General features: G+C 41.2%; 1 protein-coding gene and 1 non-coding gene across 2 annotated transcripts; one reads left to right on the forward strand and one right to left on the reverse strand.

Moving 5' to 3' along the window:
• Positions 1-4,191: 4,191 nt before the first annotated feature.
• ZNF280B (zinc finger protein 280B) lies at positions 4,192-20,036 on the forward strand. The gene is made up of 3 exons (XM_060120694.1): positions 4,192-4,235; positions 4,945-5,004; positions 16,305-20,036. The coding sequence occupies exon 3, from the start codon at positions 16,374-16,376 to the stop codon at positions 18,006-18,008; it is 1,635 nt and encodes a 544-aa protein (XP_059976677.1). The 5' UTR covers positions 4,192-4,235; positions 4,945-5,004; positions 16,305-16,373; the 3' UTR covers positions 18,009-20,036.
• Positions 6,214-6,286, reverse strand: TRNAQ-CUG (transfer RNA glutamine (anticodon CUG)). Its single transcript has one exon. It is a non-coding gene; the product is annotated as a tRNA-Gln (tRNA).
• Positions 20,037-26,745: the final 6,709 nt, after the last annotated feature.

Consider the following 26,745-nt stretch of genomic DNA (forward strand, 5'->3'; position numbering starts at 1 on the left):
GATGGTGATTTCATGGGTGTACATATGTACAAAGAGTGGTGCTTCATGGAATGTTCTGTTTAAGAAATTGTCTGCCAAGGACATATTCCTCTCATGTTTTCTTCTGGAAATTTTACGGTATAGCTTTTCACAGTTAGGTCTGATCTAGCTCAAATGTATTTTTTTTTTATTTATGGTGTGATAAATCAAGGTATCAACGTTAGTTTTTTCATATGTGTATTCAAATCAACCACCATTTACTAAAAAGACCATGCCACTGTATTGCGGTGGAAGCTCTGTGTAAATCAGGGAGATGGCTGTATATGTATTTCTGGACTCCATTCCATTTGTCCAGTGCTCTAGTCTTGTGCTAATGCCACAATTATTATAGCTCTTAATTACTGGGGTTCTGCCTAAGTTTGTGTGATGGTTAATTTTTTTTATCGACTTGATTGGGCTAAGGGATGCTCAGATAGCTAGTGAAACATTATTTCTGGGTATATCTGTGAGGTGTTTTCAGAAGAGATTAGCATTTGAATCAGTAGAATGAGTAAAAATATAAATCCTCAGCAATGTGGGTTGGCATCATCCAGGAGAATGTGGATGATCCCTAAGATGGGATGTGGGTTCATTGCTAAGAGAACAAAGGGGAAGGAAGGGACATCCATCTCTCCTTTGGACATCAAGGCTCCTGGTTCTTGGGCTTTCAGATTGGGACTGAGTTATATCACTGGCTTTCCTGGTTCTCCAGTTTGCAGGCAGCATATGGTGGGACTTAACATAAGCCAATTCCCATAACATACCTCCTCATGTATATATCCTATTGGTTGCATTTCTCTGGAGAACCCTAACACAGATATCTGGGAGTTTAAGTTCTCCAGCTTTGGTGTTGAAATTATCTTGGCTATTCCAGGTGTTTTGTTGTACTGCAGTGGTTATAGTGAACATTCTTATCTTGTTCTCAAGACACTGTAGTTCATTGTGTACTGTAGTTCATCAATTGTGACATGAGTTATAGGGCTTTTTGTAACTACCCACTGATTGCAGGAAGATTGAGCTGCAAATCAATAACAGAAAGATATGGGAATTCCTGGCAGTCCAGTGGTTAGGACTTGGCACTTTCACTGCTGAGGGCTAGGGTTCAATCCCTGGTCAGGGAACTAAGATCCCAAAAGTCTTGAGGCATGGCCAAAACCAAAACAAAACAACAAACAAAAAAACCAACCAGAAAGATAATTAAGGAAAAAAACCCCAAAATTTTGAAATGAAGCAATATAATGAAGCAAACAGGGCTGGGGCCAGAGTAAGTGTTGCCAGGAGCCCAAAGTGCAAACGTGCCATGCCTGTGTTTCACAAGCCTCTTTAATGTTGTGGTCTGAGGCTCACCCTAGTCCTGGTTCTGATTCTAAATAACTTGTAGCTCCTATGAGAAATCACTATGGAAAAAATGAAAATATTTGAATTGAATGATATTGAAAACAGCAAAATTTATGGGACAGAGCTAAAGCAGTTCTTAGAAGAAATTCATATGTTTAAGTGCATTATGTTTTAAAAGAAGAATGATCTAAGTCAGTGCTGTCCACAGAAGTTTCTGCAGTGATGGAATTTTTTTTAATGTTATTGTTACATTTATTTCCTAAAATGTAATGTAACATTTATTTCCTAATAAGGATGATCAGCTTTTCACATGTATAAATGTGTATTTTTCTCTTCTGTGAGGTGACCTGTTCATATCATTTGCCCATTTTTTGGTTGGAGTATTCATCTTGTAGAATTTTCTTTTTGGCCATGCTGCGAGGCTTGTGGGATCTTAGCTCCCTGACCAGGGATCGAATCTGTACTTCCTGCAGTGGAAGTGTGGAGTCCTAACCACTGGAAATTTCAGACGGAAATGTTCTGTATCTGCTCTGTCCAATATGCCACATGTGACTACGGAGCTGGTGAAATGTAGCTAGTGTGTAGACTGAGATATTAAATTTTTAATTTTATTCAATTTGATTAATTTAAAATTAAAAGGTAAAGCTAGAAGAAACAGATCTTCCTTACAAATGAGTTCCAGTTAATTTGTGTACTTGATAATTTGTGTTTCTCATAGATGTTTCCCCTCAATGAGCTTCCTTGCCCCTCCCTAAGTGTAGTTTGGATTTAGTGACTTGTTTCCGATGAATAGAATATGGCTGGGGGAGAAAAGTAACTTTACAGTGGAGAAACTAGTGGTAAGTCATATTGATAGTATGTATTCCTGATGGGAAGTGATGAGAAGGATACCTCACCTCTGCGGTATAGTTCTAAAAACCTATAAACCCGTGTAACCGGGAGAAACACATCAAACTCAAACCGAGAGTCATTTGGCAAAATACCCGACACTTAAGGATTCCTGAAAATTGTCAAAAGTCATGAAAAGCAAGGAAAGTTTAAGAAACTGCCATAGACCAGAGTAAGCTAAGGAGGTGCTACAATTAAATGTGATTCGGTATCCTATATGGCAATCTGGAACAGAAAAAGGACATTTGTGGGAAAACTAGTGAAATTTGAATAAAGCCTGGAGCTTAGTTGATGGTAGCTTACTGAAAGGTATTGGAGTAATTGTGAGGCCTAAAGGAGGTCATTTCACATATACACATTTTAGACATTGCAAATATTTTCTCTACCTTACATCCTCTTCATTTTGACTATGGTATACTTCACTGAATGGAAATCTTCAAAGGATCAATAATATTTAGACTGTGTGATCTGACCATAATGCAACGAAATGAGAAATTCATAAAGAAACAGCTTTTAAAATCCCATAGATTTGGAAAATAAATATATTAGTATATAATACATAACCCTTGTTTTAAGAAGAGAATATTAGGATATTAGGATATACATGGAAATTAGGATATACTTGGAAGTGAATGATAATGAACACATTATTAAGCAAAAATTGTGGGACACAGTTAAATCTGTACTTTAGTAAATTAAGGTAAATTTATAGCATTACATACAAGAGAAATCAGTTACAAATAAATGAGTTAGGCATTTATCTCAAAAAGTTGTAAAGGAGAGCAACAGAACAAACCTATAGTAATAAGAAGGAAGGAAATAATAAAGAATGGAAAATGAATATAATAGAGAAGAAAATAGCATTATAGATTAAACCAAAAACTTTTTTTTTTTTCAAACGATTACTAGGAGATTCCAGCAAAACAGGGCACTTAAAAAAGATTCTGTAGGGGCTTCCCTGGTGGCACAGTGGTTGAGAATCTGCCTGCCAATGCAGTGGACACGGGTGCGAGCCCTGGTCTGGGAAGATCCCATATGCCGCGGAGCAACTGGGCCCGTGAGCCACCATTACTGAGCCTGCGCGTCTGGAGCCTGTGCTCCGCAACAAGAGAGGCCGCGATAGTGAGAGGCCCGCGCACCGCGATGAAGAGTGGCCTCCGCTTGCCACAACTAGAGAAAGCCCTCGCACAGAAACGAAGACCCAATACAGCCATAAATAAATTAATTTTTAAAAAAAAGATTCTGTAAAGGACCAAATAATACTTTAGGCTTGCGAATATGCTCTCTGGCAATTAATCTACTTTGCAGCCATAGATGATAACTAAAGGAACAAGCAAGTCCCTGTTCCAACTTTAAGGACTCTCTGATAATTGAATTTCATATAATTTTCACTTGTCACAAAATAATATTCTCTTTGTGGTTTTCCCCAGCCATTAAAAAATGTAAAGCTCTAAAATAAAAAGAATTTTTTTTTTATTGTAAAGCTCTTTTTTTAGCTCACTGCAGGCTGTACAAAAACAGGAGGCAGGCTGCACTGGATTGGCCCCAAATGCAAGTCCAAGAAGACGGGCTTCAACACCCAGTTGCAAAGTTCCTTAAGCAAGGGGCCGGCAGATAGTGCTTTTATGGGAGAGGGATCACACCTGAGGATTGCAAGAGCTGGACTCCCCGGAGGGACTGGGAGCCCGCTCTTTACCCTGAGCCCTGGCGAACTCTGGCGTCTTGCCAGCCCAATACCTTTGAGACACAGGTTCAGCCTGACCCCGCTCCCAACGGTTCCAACTGCCGGGGCGCTAGAGAGCGCGCATGCGCCCACCCGGACTCGCTGCCAATCAGACCACAGCGCCCGACCTCGCGCCGGCACCTGGCAGCCAATCACAGGTGACAGCGGGCGCGCGAGCCGAGGCGTGGGCGTTGGCGGCATCTGCGGCGCCCGGGGCCTGAGGAGGCGTAGTCGCCTCAGGCTTCGCCAGGGGAGCGCCTCGGGGCCGGTGAGCCGCCGGACTTTCTGGCCCCGCCGTCGACGGGGACCGTGGCGCGGCCGGAGCGGTCCCTGAGGGCCGAGGGGAGGGTTTCTCGGGTCCTCACGAGCGCCGGGCCTGGCACGGCCCTGGCGGCCTGTGTGGGGCCGCGGGCCCTCAGGAGGGAGGGTGAGGCCCAGGCCCTGACATCCCTTTCACCCTCTCCCTTCCCCAATCTGGGCGGGCGCCGCTCTCCGTCAGCCTCCCTCCCCCAGGGGTGGGCCGAGCTGGCCTCGGGGGAAGGGCGTATCAGGCCCCCGGCCCCCGCCGAGGTCTCCTAATACGTTACAACACAAACCAACGTCAGGGCAGTTCTGTGACGCAGGCCCGGCGGGGTTCTGGAGAGCCGTGGGTCCAGGCGCTGTCAGGAGGGCGCAGCTAAAAAAAAACAAAAAACAAATCGATCTGGTGGCTTCTCCCCTGCCGCTGCGCCTGGGCCCCCTGTGGGAGCCCCCCTGGGCGCCCGAGGTCCAGGCTTTTGGTTTGGGCAGGTGGCAGATGAGGTGGTTTTTACTGAGAGAGGGGAGGTGGGAGGAGGAGGCTTGTTCGCGATTCTGTTCTCTGGTTCAGTGTGAGACGCCTGGTAAACATGCTCAGGGCAGGACCGGCTAGGGCCTGGGGGATAGGATGATCCCGTAACACGTGACTCACCCTCACCCTTTTCTCTGCTGGTCTCTAGGATGCGACCTGCTCCTGCCTGGAAAATCTCAAGCCCCCAGGTTTTCAGTGCGCGCCTGAGGTAAGGTGACAGACGTCTTTCTAATGAGAACCAGAGTGGTATCTATCTATCTATCTATCTATCTATCTATCTAGATATGGCTGTGTTGGGTCTTTGTTGCTGCACATGGGCTTTCTCTTGTTGTGGCGAGCGGGGGCTACTCTTCGTTGTGGTGCGCGGGCTTCTCATTGCGGTGGCCTCTCGTTGTGGAGCACGGGCTCTAGGGTGCACGGGCTTCAGTAGTTGCAGCGCACGGGCTCAGTAGCTGTGGCTTTCGGGCCCTAGAGCACAGACTCAGTAGCTGTGGCGCACGGGCATAGTTGCTCCGTGGCATGTGGGATCTTCCTGGATCGGGGCTCGAACCCGTTTCTACTGCATTGGCAGGCGGATTCTTAACCACTGCACCACCAGAGAAGCCCCCAGAGTGGTATCTTTTTTACCCTTAGCGTTTTTCTTCTCTCCCGGGCTAACACGTTGCTGCCCAGAGAGCGTTCTCCTGCGCGGGTGGGAGCCGACCCAGAATGTGTGTGACGACTTCAGGGCACCCATTGGTTCAGCTCATTCTGGAGCCCTCTAACTTGCGGCCTTAAAAAGGGGCAGGGGCTGGGGGCCGGCTTTCACCTGCTGTTTTGAAAGGGAAAAAAGTAAGAGCACCATGGATTTTTAAGTTGTGTAAAGCTGACTTCTACCACGCAGTGAGGCTAATGTGGGCTGATGCGCGTGGCCTAAGGTTTCACCTAATGTATTAAAATAATAAAGTGATGGGAGCCCCCTGGTGGCCTCCGGGTTAGGATTCTGGACTTTCACTGCAGTAGCCCGGGTTCAGTGCCTGTTCGAGGAACTGGGATCCCACAAGCCACGTGGCACGGCCAAATAAATAAATAAATAAAGTGGTTCATTCGGAGTAAATGTGTTGTGATTTAACATGATTCCATGGGATTAGTTTGTTCATTTCTGTACCCTTTTCCTTAAGGGTTTTATTTCATGAAGTAATTGAATGTGACTGGATGGGCGGGGTATCTGTGTTCACTTCATGTCAGTAAACAAGTTTTTATGCCCAGCAACTTGTGCATACAGCTCTGTTGTATAGTTACTTATCTGTCGCTGGTACAACTTTGAGTCCTTGGCTTGACTATACAAGTTTGATTTGACTATACAAGCTTCATGGCATGTCAATTTTGCCATGTTTTGTTTTGTTTTGGCTGCGCCGCGTGGCTTATGGGATTTTAGTTCCCCAACCAGGGATTGAACCTGGGGCGCCAGCAGTCAGAGTGCTAAGTCCTAACCACTGGACTGCCAGGGAATTCCCGTTTTGTTTTTTTCGTTTGCTTGTTTTTTAAATTTTGCTGTACTTATAGGAGAGCTATTCTGTGTATGACAGTTCAGAGTTGCAAGTACGACATGTGAGTGATATGGTAACTTGAAATATCTGTGTTGTACACATTATCTGACAACTTAATAGCTTGAAAAAACATATTGTCTCATGGTCTAGAATCCAAGAGTGGCTTAGCTGGGTGGTTTTGCCTCAGGGTCTCTCCATGACTTTTGTTGAATCTAACTTCACTCACTTGGCTGTTAGCAAGGGGCCTCAGTTCCTCCCTCTCTGAGTCTCTCCATGGGGCTGCTCATGTCATGGCTGCTGGCTTCCCCCAGAGCGAGTGATTCAGGAGAGAATTTGCACCCAAGATGAAGTGCAGAGTCTTTTTCAGAAGTTACACACCTTCACTTCTGTCTTTGCTTAGTCTCACAGTCAACCCTGTGATAGTGTGAGGGAGAGCTACACAGGATTGGGAATACCAGGAGGCGGGATTCATTTGGGGCCATCTTGGAGGCTGGCTACCATACTCATTAATCCACCATGCCAGCCTTTCTTCATATGGTCTCAGGTCTGTTACTATGAGTGAATTATTTGGCTTGTGTACACTTCTTGTATACTAGATCCAATCAATTCCTGTTTGTTCAAGGATATTCTAGCAAGTCTCTTCTTCGGATTAAGTTTTCTGTTTATCTGGACGGTTCCCATCAGCAGACAGGCTGATTATAATGTCATCTCTCATTAAAAAATCCATCTTTTGATGGCACATCCCCCTTCTGCTTGTTTTATTTCATACTTGCTAGTTATAGGAAAACTTCTACAGAGTTGGCCATACTTGTTATCTCCAAGTCTCTTGTTTTCTTTTAAATCCACTCTTGTCAAGGTCACTAATGAATTCCACAATGTTTAACTCAATGGTCAATTTTTAGTTTTTATTTTATTTGATTTATTGGCAGCATTTATCAAAGTAGTTCATTTCCTCCTCCCTGAAAAAAATTTTCATTTAGATTACAGGATGCTTCTCTTTCTTGATTCTCCTCTACATACAATTCTCTCACATACAATATGTGACCTTTGGTGTCTGGCTTTATTCAATTAGCATGTTTTCAGGTTCATCCATGTCATAGATACACAGCAGTGCTTTGTTTTTATGGCTGAATAGTATTCCATTGTAAGCATACACCACAGTTTTGTTTATCCATTCATCAGTTAGTGGACATTTGGATTGTGTGCTCTTTGTGGCTATTGTGAGGAATGCTGCTGTTAACATTGTTTTTGCGTGGACTTAATGTTTTCAGTTTTTATGGGTATATATCTAAGAGTGAAGTTGCTGGATCATATGGTAACTCTATATTTAATTTTTGAGGTATTGCCAAACTGTTTTCCAAAGTGGTTGTAGCACTTTGTAGCAATTGCACCAGCAATATATGAGGATTCCAATTTCTCCACATCCTCTGCAGCACTTGTTATTGTTTCTCTTTTTGATTATAGCCAATCTAGTGAGTGTGAAGGAGTATCTCATTGTGATTGATTTACATTTTCCTAATCATGTTAAGCAGTATTTCCTGTGCTTATTGGACATTTGTATAGCATCTTCTTTGGTGAAATGTCTCTTCGAATCCTTTGCCTGTTTAAAAAAGGTTTTTTTATTGTTGTAAAAAACATATAACATAAATTTTACCATCTTAACCATTTTTTAAAAATTCATTTATTTTATTTTTGGCTGCGTTGGGTCTCTGTTGCTGGGCACATGCTTTCTCTAGTTGCAGCTAATGGGGCTACTCTTTGTTGTGGTGTGTGGGCTTCTCACTGCAGTGGCTTCTCTTGTTGCGGAGCACGGGCTCTAGGCACGTGGGCTTCAGTAGTTGTGGCTCACGGGCTTTAGAGCGCAGGCTCAGTAGCTGTGGCACATGGGCTTAGTTGCTCTGTGGCATGTGGGATCTTCCCGGATCAGGGCTCGAACCGTGTTTTCTGCATTGGCAGGCAGATTCTTAGCCACTGCACCACCAGGGAAGCCCCATCTTAACCATTTTTAAGTGTTAAGTATATTCACATTGTTTTTTTCCTTTTTTGTTTTTTTGTTTTTGCCACGCTGCGCGGCTTGCAGGATAGTTCCCGACCAGGGATCGAACCCAGGCTCCCTGCAGTAAAAGCGCCTAACAACTGGACCGTCAGGGAATTCCCCATTTACATTGTTTTGAAATGATCTCTAGACTTTTAGATCTCTAGACTTTTTCATCTTGCAAAATTGAAACTACCCATCCCATTAAACAACAAACTTTTCCCTCTCCTGCTAGACCATAGTATCCACCATTCTCCTTTATGTTTCTTTTCTATTGCTTTGACTACTTTGGATACTTCACATAAGTGGAAGCATGCAGTATTTGTATGTAAGCAAGCTCTGTGATGTCTCTTCTTGGCACTAATCCAGTCATGAGGGCCCTCATGACCTTATCTTTATGACTGGCTATTTCATTTAGCATGATGTATGATGTCTTCAAGGATCATGCATATTGTAGCATGTGGCAGAATTTCTTTTTTATGGCTAAATAATGTTCCGTTGTATGTGTATATCACATTTTAAAAATTCATTCATCAGTTGATGGACATTTAGGTTGCTTCCACCTCTTAGTTATTGTGAATAGTGCTGCTGTGAGCATGGATGTGCACATATCTCTTAGAGACCCCACTTTCATTTCTTTTGGATCTATATCCAAAAGTGGAATTGCTGGATCATATGGTAGTTCTATTTTTAACTTTTTGAGGAGCGTTTATACTGTTTTCCACAGCATTTGCACTATTTACAATCCATCCATAGCACACAAGGATACAGTTTGTGTACATGCTTGCCAACAGTTTCCCTCCCCTCCCCTCCCCTTCCTTTCTCCTGCCTTCCTTCCCTCCTTCCCTCCCTTTCTTCCTTCCTTCCTTCCTTCCTTCCTTCCTTCCTTCCTTCCTTCCTTATAGTAGCCATCCTGATGGGTGTTAGGTGATCTTTCACTGTGGTTTACATTCACATTTCTCTGATGATTAGTATGTTGAGCATCTTTTCATATACTTGCTAGCCATTTTATATCATCTTTGGAGAATTGTCTATTCAGGTCCTCTGCTGATTTTTTAATTGAGTTGTTTTTTTATTCTTCTGTTATAAAAGATCTTTATATATTCTTTTATCACATATGTTAGTATCTATATGTGTCCCTTGTAACATATCAATGTATATGTATCATATATATATGCGTTCCTAGTCACATATATGATTTACAGATATTTTTCTCCCATTCTGTGAGTTATCTTTTTACTTTCATGACGGTGTCCTTTGAAGTCCAAAAGTTGTCAATTTGATGAAGTCCTGTTATTTTTTCCTTTGTCATTTATTCTTTTGGTGTCTTCTCTAAGAAACCATTTACTCCAATTTTCTTTAAAGAGTTTTTTTTAGTTTTAGCTGTACTTTTAGTTTCACAATCCATTTTGAGTTATTTTTTATATGTATGGTGTGAGCAGGGGCCCAACTTCATTCATTCTTTGACATATGGATGTCCAGTTGTTCCATCAACATTTGTTGAAAAGATTTATCTGTTCCCCACTGATTATTTTGGTAATCTTGCTGAAAATCAGTTCACCATTAATGCATGGGTTTTTTTCTGGACTCTTGAATTCTATTCCATTGATCTATTCCATTGATCTGTTTCTATCCTTATGCCAGTGCCACATTTCTTGATTACTATAGCTTTGTAGTAAGTTTTGAAATCAGAAAGTCTGAATCTTTCATTTTTTTCTTTTTCAAGATTGTTTTGGTTATTCTGAGTTCCTTGAATTTTCATATGAGTTTCAATTCTGTGAGAAGGCTAGCCAAGATTTTGATAGATCAGTTGTGGGAGTCTTGCCATTTTAACAATATTAAATCTTCTGATCCATGAATGTGGGATGTCTTTACATTTATTTAGGTCTTTAATTGCTTCAACAATGTATTTAGTATAATTCAGTATTTTCAGAATAAAAAAGTGCTGCATTTCTATTAAATTTATTCCTAAGTATTCTTTTTTCAAAAATTTATTTTATTGAAGTATAGTTGATCTACAGTGTTGTGTTAATTTCCTCTGTACAGCAGAGTGATTCAGTTGTACATATACATTCTTTTTCATATTCTTTTCCATTATGGTTTATCACAAGATATTGAATATAGTTCCCTGTGCTATACAGTAGGATCTTGTTGTTTATCCGTTCTATATGTAATAGTTTGCATCTGCTAATCCCAAACTCCCAATCCATCCCTCCCCACAATCCTTGGCAACCACAAGTCTGTTTTCTGTGTCTGTGAGTCTGTTTCTGTTTCATAGATAAGTTCAATTGTGTCTTATTTTAGATTCCACATATAAGTGATATCATAATGATATTTGTCTTTCTCTTTCTGATAAGTATTCTTTGTAACTGTGTAAATGGAAGTGTTTATTTACGTTCATTTTCAGAACATTTATTGCTACTATATAGAAACATAATTGATTTTTTTATATTGATCTTGTATTCTGCAACCTTTTAATTCTAATACTTGTTATGTGGATTCCTCAGGATTTTGTATATACAAAATCATGTCATCTCCAATATAGTTTTACTTTTTCCTTTTCCATTCTGAATGCTGCTGCTACTTTTTTTTTTTTTTTTTTAACTCCTTTTTCTTGCCTGATTGTCCTGGTTATAGAACTTCAGGTATAATATTGATTCAAAGTGCAGTAGTAGACATCCTTGTCTTGTTCCCAATCTTAGAGGGAAAGCTTTCAGTCTTTCACGACTAAGTATGATGCTAGCTGTGGGTGTTTTACAGGTACCCTTTGCTTGAGAAAGTTCTCTTCTGTTCCTAATTGTTGAGGGTTTTTTGTTTGTTTGTTTTTCATCATGAAAAAGTGCTAGATTTAGTCAAATGCTTTTTCTGCAGGCAGGTGTCTTTTTTTTTTTTTTTTTTTTTGCGGTACACGGGCCTCTCACTGTTGTGGCCTCTCCCGTTGCGGAGCACAGGCTCCGGACGTGCAGGCTCAGCGGCCATGGCTCACGGGCCCAGCCGCTCCACGGCACGTGGGATCTTCCTGGACTGGGGCACGAACCCATGTCCCCTGCATCAACAGGCGGACTCTCAACCACTGCGCCAACAGGGAAGCCCCATTTTTTTTTTAAGGTGTCTTTTTTGTGGTCCTCCACAGCCCCTCTCTTTAAATCATTCTCCACTCACCTGATACTTCCAAACCCTCTCCAAATTCTTAGTCTTAGTGAAAGGAATTGCCTCAGAACTAACAGGCCACTTTTAGGTTGAACTCCTACCCTGCTCATATCTCCTTTGTGGATTCTTCTAAGATGCTGCTGTTGGGAGGAAAGGAAGGAAAAGGGAAAGTGGCTGAATTTCTCTCCTGCCTGCCTGGGTGAAATGTAGTACTCTAACCATACTGTTCTAAGAAAAGGCTTCCCCAAACTGTTGGTTCCCATGATGAGATCTGGCCAGTCATCCTCCTGAATCCCAGGATTGCAGGGCTCTCACATTTGGTATAACAGTGCACCTCAGTGGCTCCCAGACTTGAAGAAAATTGGTTATATCCCAAGTTTGAACATTTCCTACCTTTTCCATCACCCTACCTTCTTTTGTTGAATTATTTTTATCCCCTTCGAGATAATTATTTTCTTTTAATGAATATTTGAGTGCTTATTGTATGCCAGGACTGCTTTTGGCCCTTGGGAGAAATCAGTGAACAAAACAGACAAAAACAAACTAAAAAACAAAACAGAATTTCTCCCGTGGAAGGAACTAACAGTTCAGTGGAAGAAGAAAGATAGTATTATAAATATGTACATTCTCTTGTGAAATAAAAGGTGATGTTATGAAATTAGGAAAAATATAATAGAGTAGGGTCATAGGATTGAATGTTGGGTAGGTAGGAGTGTTGTGATTTTAGATAAGGTGGTCAGAGTAAGTCTCTTGGAATAGGTAGGTTTGGACATGGACTTGAAGGAGGTAGAAGTGTTAGCCATGGGGATATCTGGAAGACAAGAATTTCAGGTGGAGACTTCGAAGGGAGCAGCAAGGAAGCCACTGTAGCTGGATTGGAGTGAATGAATGTTAGAGTAGAGAGAGGAGAGATCAGAGACGTAGCAAGAGTGGAAATGGTGGGACTTCCCTGGTGGCACAATGGTTAAGTAATCCACCTGCTAATGCAGGGGACACGGGTTCGAACTCTGGTTCGGGAAGATCCCACATGCCACGGAGCAACTAAGCCTGTGCGCCACAACTACTGAGCCTGTGCTCTAGAGCCCGTGAGCCACAACTCCTGAGCCCCCATGCCACAACTACTGAAGCCCACACTCCTAGAGCCCATGCTCCGCAACAAGAGAAGCTACCGCAATGAAGAGCATGTGCACCGCAACGAAGAGTAGCCCCCGCTCACGGCAACTAGAGAAAGCCTGTGTGCAGCAGTGAAGACCCAACACAGCCATAAATAAATAAAATTTTTGAAAGAGAGAAGCCCTCAGGCGAAGGAGGGGGTTTATGTCAGGGCGACCTCAAAAATAAAGTAAAAAAGGAAGAGTGGAAGTGGTGGTGAGGGTCTGTAAATCCTTACTTTTTCTCTCAGTCCATTCTATAGAAATAGTCTTGTTTTTTTGACCATGAACAACCTTGGCTTAATAGTTGTTCTCCTCCTCGACTCCCAGGCTAGATTAGACTCTATTTTTGCATTCCTTTATCATCCTGAGCTTATTTGTGAAAAAATATTTGTTAAAAAATATTTATGAAAAAATTACTTTTGTTTTGCTCAGTTGCCCTAGGATAGAATCCAAATGTTTATGGCAGTTTTAAGGATCCTGTGAAACCCCCATTTCCCCCAAGGGTCTGTGTTTAATGGATGTTAAATTCTAAGGCAGCAACTGTGTGGGGTTAATGGAGTAGCGGGAAGAAGGAGTGGTGGAGAAGGGACTTGAGTGCTGTGGTGGAGAGAGAGTGACAGGGTTGGGACAAGAATCTGGAGGAGCAGTAATGGGTGAAAAGAGTCACGGGCAAGGGAAAATGGTGAGGGTAGGTACCAGAGGAGTCCTAGTGGTGTAATCTCAGGAAGTTACTTAAGAGGGACTGATGCCTGAAAAAATCTGTTGTGTGGCTATAACAAAACCCATTTAAAGGGCCGTTGTTGAAATGCACAGGAATAACCTGGGAGGTGGGTCATCACCCACTGTTCTCTCAGCTATTTTTGGAGTGAAACCTCTCATTGGCTCCTTGGACAGCCCTTGGCAACTTTGTTGGTGGGGGAAATGAAGTGATTTTTGAGGACTCATCCCTTAGATCTAGCAGGTCTTGGCATGTCCAACCTCCCTACCCCGAATTCTCAAGTTTCTGGTAATTGTAGAAAATAAGGACACTAGAGGAGAAGTGATAAGAAAATTCCCATGGTCTGTTGTTACTCTTGTTCTAAATGAACGCATTCATTAACTTGTTTGTTTTATGTATCATTCTTTCTCCACTCTTAATTAACTTTTCATCTCGGATGATTGGTTGGATGAAAAGTTAATCAGTATGGTCAACAGCTAAAAATTCTATGAAGATCAGTTAGGTGAAAGTTCAACAATGTTATTGGAACCCAGTTTATTTTTATTTTTTAAAAACAACAAATTTATTCCCACAGTTTTGAAGGCTGGAAAGTCCAAGATCAAGGTGCTGGCTGATTTGGTTCCCCACTGAGGGCTCTCTTTCACCTTCTTCCTGTGTCTTCACATTTGGGGGGGTGTTGGGGGAAATAGAGAGGAAGCAAGCTCTGTGATGTCTCTTCTAGGCACTAGTCCAGTCATGAGGGCCCTCATGACCTTATCTAAACCTAATTATCCCCCAAAGACCCCATCTTCAAATACCATCACATTGGGGGTTAGGGCTTCAACACGTGAATTTCTGATTCAGACAAGGTTCTCAGAGTAAATTGATAGAAAACATGGAATTAATGGAGCACACTCTGCTCTACAAATAAAGGTTCATATTGATGAGAGTTACTATTTATTAATTCATTTAACAAATTCTGTATTTGTTGAGCTCCCATGCTATGCTAGGCAATGTTCTTTGTGCTGGTGATCCAGCAGTCAACAAAAGACAATTCCTGCCCTTTGGAGTTTACATTTTACTGGATAGACAATAGAAAATAATCAAGATAAATAATGTTTATAATATATTAGGTGGTGATAAATGCTTATAGGTGGAAGAGAAGGGAAGAGAAATTGGGAATGTGAATTAGAGGTTGGTTGGAGTATTTGAGAACCTCTCTGAGAAGAAGGCTTGGAACAGAGCCCTGAAGGTGGTGAGGGGCCAGCCATGTAGGTATCTGAATGATGAGCATTCATATTAGAGGGACAACAAATATAAAGACTCTAAGTAAGGTAAAGTGTTTAGTTCAAGAAATAGCAAGGAGGTTAGTGTGGTTAAAGTGAAGTGGATGGGGGAGAGGAGTATGAGATAATTGCAGGGGACAGTATGTAGGGTTGGAAGTGTGGTCTTACAGGCATTGGAAGGACTTGGCCTTTTACTGAGTGAACCAGAAAGGCATTGGAAGGTTTTGAGCTGAGCAGTGATGCAGTCTAATTTGTTTGAACAGCATTACTTTGCCTGCTATGTGAAGAGACAGGTGGAGTGAGGCACAAAGCACTGTTGGATTTAAGTTTAGTAGGGAAGTCAGGATTAGAGGAAGAAATTTAGGAGACATCAGTGTTGAGTTGGGGTGAGATTATCAAGAGAGTTCATTCCCAATTTGCTAGGCCTGTGCTAAGCGCTTGACATTGAATTATGCTATTTGTTGACCATATGTAGATATTCTTATTCTATTCTTTGAAGTTGACACTTCTTTTCTATATTAACATATATGAAATCAGTATGTGTGAATCAATTTATATATGTGCATTTAATATAAATTTTCTTCCAATTCTAGTACAAAACAAGATGCCATTGAATATTTGATGCTTTTTCTTTTTTTAAAATTTATTTATTTATTTTTTGGCTACGTTGGGTCTTTGTTGTTGCGCGGCTTTCTCTAGTTGCGTCAAGGGGGGCTACTCTTTGTTGCGGTGTGCAGGCTTCTCAATGAGGTAACTTCTCTTGTTGCAGAGCATAGGCTCTAGGCACACGGGCTTCAGTAGTTGTGACATGTGGGTTCAGTAGTTGTGGCTCACGGGCTCTAGAGCACAGGCTCAGTAGTTGTGGCACACAGGCTTAGTTGCTCCGCGGCATGTGGGATCTTCCCAGACCAGGGCTTGAACCCGTGTCCCCTGCGTTGGCAGGCGGATTCTTAACCACTGCGCCACCAGGGAAGTCCCGATGCTTTTTAAAAAGAGCTGTTACTTTAAGTCTAAGAAATAAGGATTTTTGCCTTTAAGATACAGAAACACATTTAAAAGTTATAAATTTTCCAAAAAAGATGTAGCTGGGCTTCCCTGGTGGCGCAGTGGTTGAGTGTCTGCCTGCCGATGCAGGGGACACGGGTTCGTGCCCCGGTCCGGGAAGATCCCACATGCCGCGGAGCTGCTGGGCCCGTGAGCCATGGCCGCTGAGCCTGCGCGTCCGGAGCCTGTGCTCCGCAACGGGAGAGGCCACAACAGTGAGAGGCCGCATACCACAAAAAAAAAAAAAAAATGTAGCTGGTTAGAATTCCAGCTTAATCTTCTTTGACTCCGGACCCCATGTTTCTAAACACTGCACAATGGTGCTTTTGTAAAAATACTCATACTTTACATGTGATTTCACCTAGTGATTAGTTGTTGGAGTTTTGGGTTTTCTTTTTTTAATAGGAGAGATCAAAATCAGCATAGGGCAAAGCTATGATTCTAGAGTCGTACAGACTTGTAATCATAGGTTTTTAAGCTGTCATTTATCCTCTTTAACTCTCAGTGTCCTTATCTGTAAAATAAGGATGTTTATAAATACCCTAGAGTTTTGGAGAGAAATAAGTAACGTATTTTTCTGTACTTAACTGATGTGTGGTATGTTTATACTTAGGTGGCAGTTTATATAAAGGAAGCACTGGGACCTGTGGCCACACCCTTCAAGAATAAAAAAATTTAGAAAATGGAACCACCATGTATGTTATGTGAAGAACAAGAGTCAGAACCGCAGAAAAGCATACAAGAAACCAAACAAGTAGACGATGAAGATGCTGAACTGATCTTCGTTGGGGTGGAACATGTAAATGAAGATGCTGAGCTGATCTTTGTTGGGATGACCTCAAATTCAAAACCAGTCGTTTCAAACATATTGAATAGAGTTACCCCAGGTTCATGTTCAAGGAGAAGACAGTCTGGTCACGTCAGAAAAGATAATGCTCACAAATTGCGGCCTGTAAGTCATGTGATGCCTACATCAGAAGCAATGACTGTCTTACCAGTTTCTGACTCTGAGTCAAGATCAACAGATAGTCCTATTATTATTGAGCCTTTGTCTAAACCTGATTATAAAAATAATTTACTACAAGTCGTGCCTATTAGCTCTTCAGAGTCATGTTCTCCTCCTTTGATTACCTTCACAAGTTCATTGCAGCATCCAGTAGGAGCAGCACTTTCTATAGGAGGTATGAATAAAAGTCCTCGTGTAACAAAACGACTTTCCACTTCTGAAACAAATAGCACAAATCCCCAAAGGCCTAAACTCAGTAATGGAATCATAGGGGGACACTCTTTAGCTCTGGCCCCTTCAGGTATCTTTCATACAATGACAGCTCAGCAAAGCACACCCTCAGACAGTGTTCATACCTCATTAAGCCATGTTCAGAATGGAGAACCTTGTCCAACAGCTTTTCCAAAGGACAGTGTTCATTGCAAGCCTATAAGTCCTTTTGGGGAAAATGGACTGGCTAAAACAGACTTTTCGAGTCCAACAAGTCAAAACAAGACTGTTGATCCCACGAAAGGAAATCTGATCGTGTTACTTCATGACTTTTACTATGGACAGCATACAGGAGATGGGCAGCCAGAACAGAAGACTCACACAGCCTTTAAATGCCTCAGCTGCTTGAAAGTTCTAAAAAATGTCAAGTTTATGAATCACATGAAGCACCATTTGGAACTTGAAAAGCAGAGGGGTGACAGCTGGAAAAACCATACTACCTGCCAGCACTGCCACCGCCAGTTTCCCACTCCCTTCCAGCTGCAGTGTCACATTGAAAGTGTCCATACTTTCCAGGAGCCCTCTGCAGTCTGTAAAATCTGTGAGTTGTCTTTTGAAACAGATCAGGTTCTCTTACAGCACATGAAGGACAATCATAAGCCTGGCGAAATGCCCTATGTGTGCCAGGTCTGCAATTACAGATCGTCAGCCTTTGCTGATGTAGAAACACATTTCAGAACATACCACAAAAACACTAAGAATTTGCTTTGCCCATTTTGTCTCAAAATTTTCAAAACTGCAACACCATACATGTGTCATTATAGAGGACACTGGGAAAAGAATGTTCACCAGTGTTCCAAATGCCGGCTACAGTTTTTAACTTTCAAGGAGAAAATGGAGCACAAGACCCAGTGTCATCAAATGTTTAAGAAGCCTAAGCAACTAGAAGGATTGCCTCCTGAAACAAAAGTTGTTATCCAGGTGTCACTGGGACCTCTTAAACCAGGATCAGTGGAATTAGCATCCATTACTGTGAACACATCTGATTCTGAACCTTCACCCCCCAGGTCTAAAAGTAGAATTTCAAAAAGACCCCATTAATTCTACTTTCAGTAAATCTGAAGCAAATACTTCAAAGTTAAAAACCCCACTAAAAACAAAAAATCCAAATCATAACATTATTCAATAACATCAAATATAGTGAAACCAATGGATCATTTATGAGGTTTTTCTAAAAACTCATGAAGTACAATATTGTTTGATCTGAATTTTGAGATATTATTAAAAAATATATTACCTGATTTTCATATAACTATCTGGCTTACATAAAAGGTGTGTGTGTGTGTGTGTGTGTGTGTGTGTGTGAATGGGGGGAAGAGAGAGAAAGAGAAAAGTGAAAACCTCTATTATTTTGGTATTTCGTGTTATTTGTAAGTTTGAAAGCTCTGCTATACATATAATCTGTAGAATTTTTTAACAACTTAATTTTATTTTCAACTTTTTCCATGCCTTGAATATTTCAATATTAACTATAGCCAGACTGAAATGGCTTTGTTATGGCATGGTCCCGTTTGCTGCTGAACTCTCAGAAGTGCCTCTGTTGTGCTGATCTAAAATAACCTGGCTCTGAAAGCCTTGGTGTGGAGAAGTTGACGGAGACCCTGTGGTGTGAATGGGGACCAGAAACAGGGAATTCAGTCAGTGGAGAGCAGTGGCTTGTCCCAGTTGAGGAAGGGGCACACATTCACTCCAGGCTTGGAGCCAAGGCAGAAGGAACACTGTCTCGGACTGTCCTTACCTAGCCCAAGGACATCCAAGGAAGCCAAACCATTAAAATAAAATGCCTGTGTTTAGTGAGGGGCCCCTGCAGGCATCAAGCAGGTACTGTGTATCATTGGCTTCAGATGGGGAAGTAGAGATAATTAATAGAATGGGACCTGGTGCCAGGGGACCTCCTTTTGACTGATCAAAAGGGGAATTTGTTCTCTCACCTCTCCCATCTGGCTGGCCTTTAGTCAGAATGAACTAGCCATATCTCTCTCAGTCACAGCAGTAAAGCAAGTTAACGTTCCCAAGGAAAAAAATCCCTGACATCCATAGTTTGATCTGTACTGGACCCATAGTTTTAACTGAAAAGGGCCAAACACATGGAATCTGTCCAGTTTATGAATTGAGCTAAGTTTAGTTCTCTTACCCTTAAGCTGGAATGGGGTTGTCCAAGAAAAGTAGGAATAGTGGATAAAAATAGTTAAGAGTGATTAAACCCATTATAGGACTTTTCCTAACATTTCCAATTACATATGTCTTACCCTAATTGAACATGTGAAGTTTGCAATTTTGTATCTTGCCTTGGACATGAATGTATTACAGTTAACAGTTAATTCTTTGTATAATTTCCCATTTTTTAAACTAATACTGAGTTTGGGTCTTACTTGACACACTCCAATGTGCCAGAAATGTCTCATTTATTTCAGTAATTATCAGGTCATAGGGTTATTATCCTTCATTTGATCTATCAACTGTCTAATCTGTGATTATACTTGCCGGAACCTTTTTCCTTGCCATCTCCAAGGGCTCTTTCACAGAACTGGGGTACCCTCTAAGTATTGGTTCCTGAACATCAGCAGCCTTGGTTACCTCTGTGGGCTCCTGGAGTTGAGTCTCTCTAGGCATGTTTAAGTGCCATCCCTTCTCACTCCACCTCCAGCCCAGGTACCTAGCAGCCTCTGTGCACCACTCAAGGAATCTGGGATCCTGGCTGTAGACCTGTTCCAGGAGAAATCTCTCCCTTTTTCTGTTGCTTTCTCCTCCCCTTTAAAGGTACTTTATCTCTCCCCACTCCTTTTGCCCCCTCCTCAATCTAGTTAAATTTTCTAAGCCTTCACAAAATGCTGGAAAGGTATAATCATCAAGGGGTTAGCATCCCTCTTAGAATTGAGGAGGAAGGACTACAGATAACAAAGTTGTTGTGAGTATATCATCCATATTTTAATTTCCTGAGTGTAGATTCTGTTGTATTTATTTGCTCAATGCTTGATTGATTGATTTGCACTTTGAATATTTTACTAGGCCTTTCCAGTTAGTTTGCTTGGGCCAAAGCACTTTGGTAAAATTTCAGGTTGAACCCCTTTCGTTAGGTGTAGAAAGAGTGTGTGTGTGTGTGTGTGCTGGTCTCAGGTGGAAACTTCTATATATAAATAAATGTGCATACTTTTGCATACTTATCTCCCTTATTCTGTTTCTGTGGTAAAGATATGAAATGTTTTAGTTCTTTGTGTTTGTGGTTGCTCAGTGTTATCAACCCTGTTACTGTTGTTTGCTCTAAAGTATGCTCCTAAGGAGTACAAGTTGTTATTTATTGCCAACTAAGGTTCTGGTGATATGGCCCCTGACTACCTCCTCTCTTCCATTCTCTGTCGTGCTACTCTGCCATTTTCCCCACTGGTGCACTATTTTTGACACACTGGCCTTGCTTTTCCTCAAGCAAATTCCATTTCTTCTCGATCCAAAGACTTGTAACTGCTGTTCTCCTTCTTGGAATGCTCTTCCCCTAGGCCTGCATGGCTTGCTACCTCGCTTAATTGTTTGACACTTCCTTTGGTATATTGAGCTTCACCAGTGTTGTTACAATCACACAGTGAAGTCTCCAACCCACCCCCCTTTTCTTCCTCCTCTTAAACGCACTTTAAGTCTCCACACTCTTCTTCCCTATCAGTCTAAATTTCCTAGGTTTTCACAAAAAGCTGGGAAGAGATAATTATCAAGGGCTTTGCTTCTCTCTTAGAATTGAGTTTGCTTGAGTCAGTTTCTGTGCCTGCAAATAGAAGACAATTAATAGTGAGTTGAGTTCTTTCAAGAACTTTCTCTGTTTTTCTATTGATACCTCTATATTTTTTTAAGGAATGTCACTTTGTTTTGTTTACAAATATATTGAATATCTGTCAAGATTACTATTTTGTTATTGCCCTTTGTGAATTTCCTTGTCTATTTTGCTTGTTCTTTCAGATAAAATTTATTATTTTATTAATGTTGCCAAAAATTGTAAGTAAAATTAGCAATTATAGAAATAAAATGTTTTTTTGAAAAAGTGTTTTCACTATGTTGTCTTTTCACCAGTAATGTGGCATATTTTTAGTTTTATTTGTAATCTTATTGCATTGGCCAGGACTTCTAAACAATGATGTGTAAATGGGCTTTCTTCTTCTTGGTTTAATTAGAAATGCTTTACCATCAGAGGTAATGAGTATATGGCTTAATGAATTTCTATTTCTATCTTTAAAATTTAAAGAGAATTGTTTTATTGGATAGTTTACAACATCCGTTGAGACAGTCATTTTCCTTCCTTCCTTCCCTCCCCTCCCCTCCCCTTCCCTTCCCTTCCCTTCTTTTCCTTTCCTTCCCTGCCTTTCTTTCCTTCCCTTTCTTTCCTTTCTTTCACTAACCCAAGGTTTTGCTTGGCTGGATTCACAACTTTTCTATTAGAAACTTTCTTTCGTGAAACAAAAATAATTCCACTTGGGGTTGAATATTATCCTCTCAGAATCTCATTCCATTTCTCATTTCTAGTATTGGAATTAATTTCCTCTTCCCCTTACTAGATTTGCCACAGTTTTATCAATGTTTCTGATTTACTTTTTCCAAGAAGCAACCCTTGCTTTATTATCCCAACAAGTTTTATCTGTAATCTATTTTTGTCTCAATTCATTATATACCTTCTACTTTCTTTATGATTGTTCTTTTTTATAACCTTGCATTTTAAAAGCTTTCTTTTTTTCTTTTTAAAAATTTTTGTGAAAATTGATTTACAATGTTGTGTTAGTTCCAGGTGTACATCAAAGTGATTCAGTTATGCGTATATATCCTTTTTTAGTTTTCCATTATAGGTTATTACAAGATATTGAGTATTTTTTTATTTAATAAAGGATTAGGACTTTACCTACCTTTATTTAAATAACAGTTTTGTCTGAATCCCAAATATTTTGATGCATATATATTTTTTTTATTAAAATTTTCATTCTCTGTATGTTTTTTGTAAGTTAATTCCAAAGATTTCAGAATTTGCAGGCTGAATGTTTTAGTCTTAATTTATAGTTTACTGAGAATTAAGTTTTCCTTGGAGCTCTGAGTGTTTGTGTGTATGTACACTGACATGTCTATATACACATCCTTTTCAGATTACTATATGGGTATTTTTTAAAAAGATATTTTCTGTTTGGTAAAAACGTGAAATGTTTTAATTCTAGAAATCTATTCCCCCTAAATGAATATAGTATAAAAGGTAAAGGCATGAAAATATTCATTTGAGAGTAATTCCTAGTAACAAAACTTGGAAATGTTAAAAATTATTCATAACCCCTATTAAAGGTGGTAAGAAAACCTTTATTCAAGGGAAGACTACTACAATGGGGTTTTGTAATAGGGGAGAGAGATTGAGCTTAACTCTGACTCCAGCAAGGACAAAGTTGGGATTTATAGCCAAGGATCAGAGTGGGTGTCAGTGCATGGAAACTTGCTGAGAGGAAGCATCAGGGGTAAGGGTGGATTCTAGCTAAACCCACTGATGGGATCATTGCTGAGGCCAGGCCAGGGTGATGAGATATTTAGGTGAGGGGAGAGGAATTTGATATCAAGGGTGGTCAGATCAAGGGTGGGGGATTTTTCCTGGACTAACTCAGCAGGATTCTTGCTAAAATTGGACTAAATGGGCAGAGCCCCTGGATAAAGACATAGCCCAAAGTTGGCAGTGTATTAATTAACTGTTGGTGCATAAGAGATTACTACAAAACTAACAGCTTAAAAACTATTCCCTCACACTGGTTCTGAGAGTTGTGAATCCAGGAGCAATTCAGCTGGGTGGTTCTGGCTCAGGGTTTCATGAGGTTGCAGTCATCTGAAGGCTTGACAGGGGCTGGTGGCTTTCCCTCCAAGATGGCTTACTTACATAGCTGTTGAAACTCCAGTTTCCTTGCTGGCTGTTGGGAGAAAGCCTCCATAATTTCATGTGGGCCTCTCTACTGGGCTACCTGGGTGTTCTCAAGATATGAGTAAGCTGGCTTCTAGAGAGAGTGAGCAAGGAGGCTGCAATGCCTTTTATGACCTAGTCTCAGACATTTCACTGTCATTTCTACAATATTCTATTCATTAGAAGTGAGCCACTAAATCCAGCCCACCCTTGAAGGAAAGAATTTGTGGACATAATTTAAAACCACCAGGGTACACACTTGGCCACAAATTGTTTACATACCTCCTATGTGCAAAATCCATTTTCCCCCCAAAGACTCCAACTTGAAGTCCAAAATCTTATCTAAATCAGGTCCAGATATGGATCAGGGTCCAGTTGTGCAGCATCTCAAGTATAGTTCCTTTAGATCTGAAGACCTGTGAACAAAAGAGATAAGTTAATCTGTCCACTTCCACAGCCAACATACAGTGGTGGGATGGCATAGATAACCTTCATAGATACTCCTGTTCCAAAAGGGGAGGGGAGATGGGAGTCAATAGTCAGTAGCAATTCTGAAATCCCACCAGGTACATGTTGGCAGTTCATTGACTAGGATTCAAGACCTGGAAACTTTCTGGGCTTCAATCTCTGGATTCTTGATTCTGCCCTCTGACATGCTTCCATTTTATGAAAGGTAGGTAATACATGGTTACAGTGAAATAGTCTTTGCCTAGCCTGGTTCCTGCTTGTAGAAGGCAGAAGTCCAAAGCTCTCTATTTTGTACTATTTCTGGTCCTTTCAGTACAAGCTAGAGGCATTTCTTAAATATATTCTCTTTAAAACTTGGTGTTTCTCCTGTTAATCTTATTGGTGTTCATGCCAAAGAACTCCACTCCAAAGCCACAACCACACATCTCTTCAAGATAAGGCCTACTCTACCTTAGTTTTCTGCTGAGATAGCTGAGGGATAACACCCTTAAGCTTTGTAGAAGTCGTATTGTGTGATTGAGATGACTGCTGAGTCACACCCCTAACTCTTTGGAGGGCCTTGGCCTGACTAAATGATGCTGTGAAGCATCACCTTCAATCTTTCTGAGGCTTAACAAAGAATTTTAGAATCCACCTTCTCTCTTGAACCTCTGTTCCAGCCATCTGCTTCTCCTTCCATTCCTCCAAGAAGGCCAGGCTCCCTTTCCTCTGGTTAAAAGCTATTTTGGGGCTTCCCTGGTGGTGCAGTGGTTAAGAAACCTCCTGCCAATGCAGGGGACACGGGTTCAATCCCTGGTCCTGGAAGATCTCACATGCTGCTGAGCAACTAAGCCCATGCGCCACAACTACTGAAGCCCATGTGCCGCAACTACTGAAGCCCGTGCACCTAGAGCCCGTGCTCTGCAACAAGAGAAGCCACCGCAATGAGAAGCCTGTGCACCGCAACGAAGAGTAGCCCCCACTCTCCACAACTAGAGAAAGCCCGCGTGCAGCAACGAAGACCTAAAACAACCCAAATGTGAGCAGTGGGAAGTGAAGCCAGCAGGAGCCTGGATACCCAGGTTCCAAGTCTGCCTCTAGCTCAGGGCAGGTCAGTCCCTTCTCTGAGCATCAGTTTCTCCATCTGCCAAGTAGGATCCAAAATAAATAAAATAAATTAAAAAAAATTTTACAGTCACACTCATCTTTAGGCCACCTTTTTTAAAAATTTTTAAATTTAAAAAATTTGAAGTATAGTTGATGTACAATATTATATTTAGACCACCTTTCTTCAGGGCCCTGGATATGATCTTTGCTTGGTAGCCATTAATTTTAGCATCTTTTGCCATCTTAAAAGACTGGAACATTTCAAAATCAGCAAGTTCTGTCTCCTTTTTTGTTTAATAGTCTTTCCCTTAGCTTTTTTATTTCCCTTCATATTATATTATAGTCAGCAAGAAACCAGGCAGCACTTTCAGCCGTTTGGCTGGAAATCTCCTTAGCTAGATGACTCACTTAATTAGGTACAATTTCTCCTTTCAGCTCAGTAGGTACATTTTCTACTTGTCATAGAACTGTATGTGTAGTGTTACTAAACTTTCTGCTGCTATATACCCCCTTTCTCAGTTTTCTAATAACATGTCCCTCACTTCCTTTTAACCCATGCCTTCTCAAAGTCCAGGGTTTTTTGTTCGGTTTTTGTTTTTTTACTAAGGCTTGCACTAACACTCTCCTCAAAGTCCTTCCAGCTTTTGTCCGCTGCCCAGTTTGAAAGCCACTCTCATATTTTAGGTATTTGTTACAGCAGTGCTCCCCTTCCAAGTAACCTATTGCTGTATAAAATTTTACCCCAAACTTATCAGTTTAAAACAACAAACATTTATTATCTTATGGTTTCCAAGAGTCAGGAATTTGGAATTAGCTTAGTTGAGTGGTTCTGGCTCAGCTTCTTTCATAAGGTCACAGTTAAGATGTTAAAATGGAGCTCCAGTCATCTGAAGGCTTGACTGGGGCTGAGGATCAGTGCTGTGGTCTAAGTGTTTAGTCCCCCCAGATTCATGTTGAAATCCTGTCTCCCAGAAGTGATAGTGTTGAGTAGGTGGGGGCTTTGAAAGGTGATTAGGTTGTGAGGGGGCAGCCCTCATGAGAGGGATTAATGCTCTTATAAAAGAGTTCCTACAGAGTTCCCTAGCTCCTTCCACCATGTAAGGATACAACAAGAAGTCTGTGACCTGGGAGAAGGCCCTAACTTGACCATGCTGGCACCCTGATCTTGGACTTCCAACCTCCAGAGCAATAAATTTCTGTTGTTTACAAGCTACCAAGTCTGTGGTGTTTTGTTATAATAGCTTGAACAGAATAAGACAATCAACTTCTAAATTTACATGGCTGTTGGCAGGAGGCCTCAGTTCCTTGTCGCGTGCTCCTCGTGTCATGTCAGCTGGCTGTGGCAGAGTGACTAATCCAAGAGAGAGCATGGGAGAAGCTGTAATCTCGCCTTAGAGGTGAAATACCACCACTTCTGTTGTTTACTGTCGGTGACACAGACCAAACTTGATATAATATGGAAGTTGACCATATATGGGCAGGAATGCCAGAGGGTGGGGAATCCTTGCAGGCCATCTTGAGGCTACCACAGGGAGAATGGAACATAGAAATATATATGACACAGAATCTACAAGGAATGCAGATAAAAATGAGTTAATGGTCATGCTGTTACTTTCCCACTCTCCAGTTTGCCATTGTGGCTGACACTGGTCAATCTGAGATGAGATTTTTTTTTAGAAGTACATACATTATTTTTAAAACTTGGAATACATAATATATTCACATTGTTCAAACATCAAAAACTATAACTACCATTCTCAGGTTCTTTTTTAGCCTTCTATATAATTTCTAGTGTTTTTCTCTCTCTTTTTAATATAACTGATTTATATTACAAGTTTTCTGCACCTTCATTCTGTCCCATCTCCATACCCTTCAGTGCTCCTGCTGGGGTGGCTGACTAAGTCAGTGATAACCAATTTTATCAAATGTTCGCTCGGCCACACCCTTAGTGTTCTCTGGAGTATGCTTTCTCATTTTTTGCAACATAGATAGACTGAGAATTATCCAAATCTTTAAGTTGTTTCCTTTTTGCTTAACAATTCTTTGTTCAATTATTTCTCTTTCCATGGCTTCCCTGGTGGTCCAGTGGTTAAGACACTGCAGGGTGTGCGGGTTTCATCCCTGGTCACGGAACTAAGATCCCGCATGCAACATGGTGTGGCCAAAAGAAAAGAAATTATTTCTCTTTTCTCTCATTTTACCTTAAATAGTCAGGAGGAGCCAAGCCACTTCTTCAATACTCTGCTTGGACATCTCCTCAGCTAAATATCCAATTTCATCACTTGCAAGTTTTATCTTCCACAAAATACTGGAACACAAACA

Source organism: Lagenorhynchus albirostris, chromosome 14, assembly GCF_949774975.1.
Source record: "Lagenorhynchus albirostris chromosome 14, mLagAlb1.1, whole genome shotgun sequence".
In the NCBI taxonomy this organism is placed as follows: Eukaryota; Metazoa; Chordata; class Mammalia; order Artiodactyla; family Delphinidae; genus Lagenorhynchus; species Lagenorhynchus albirostris.

Bases quoted from the DNA above. Each gene is read 5' to 3' on its own strand.
- ZNF280B (XM_060120694.1), top strand. From the start codon at position 16,374: ATGGAACCACCATGTATGTTATGTGAAGAACAAGAGTCAGAACCGCAG.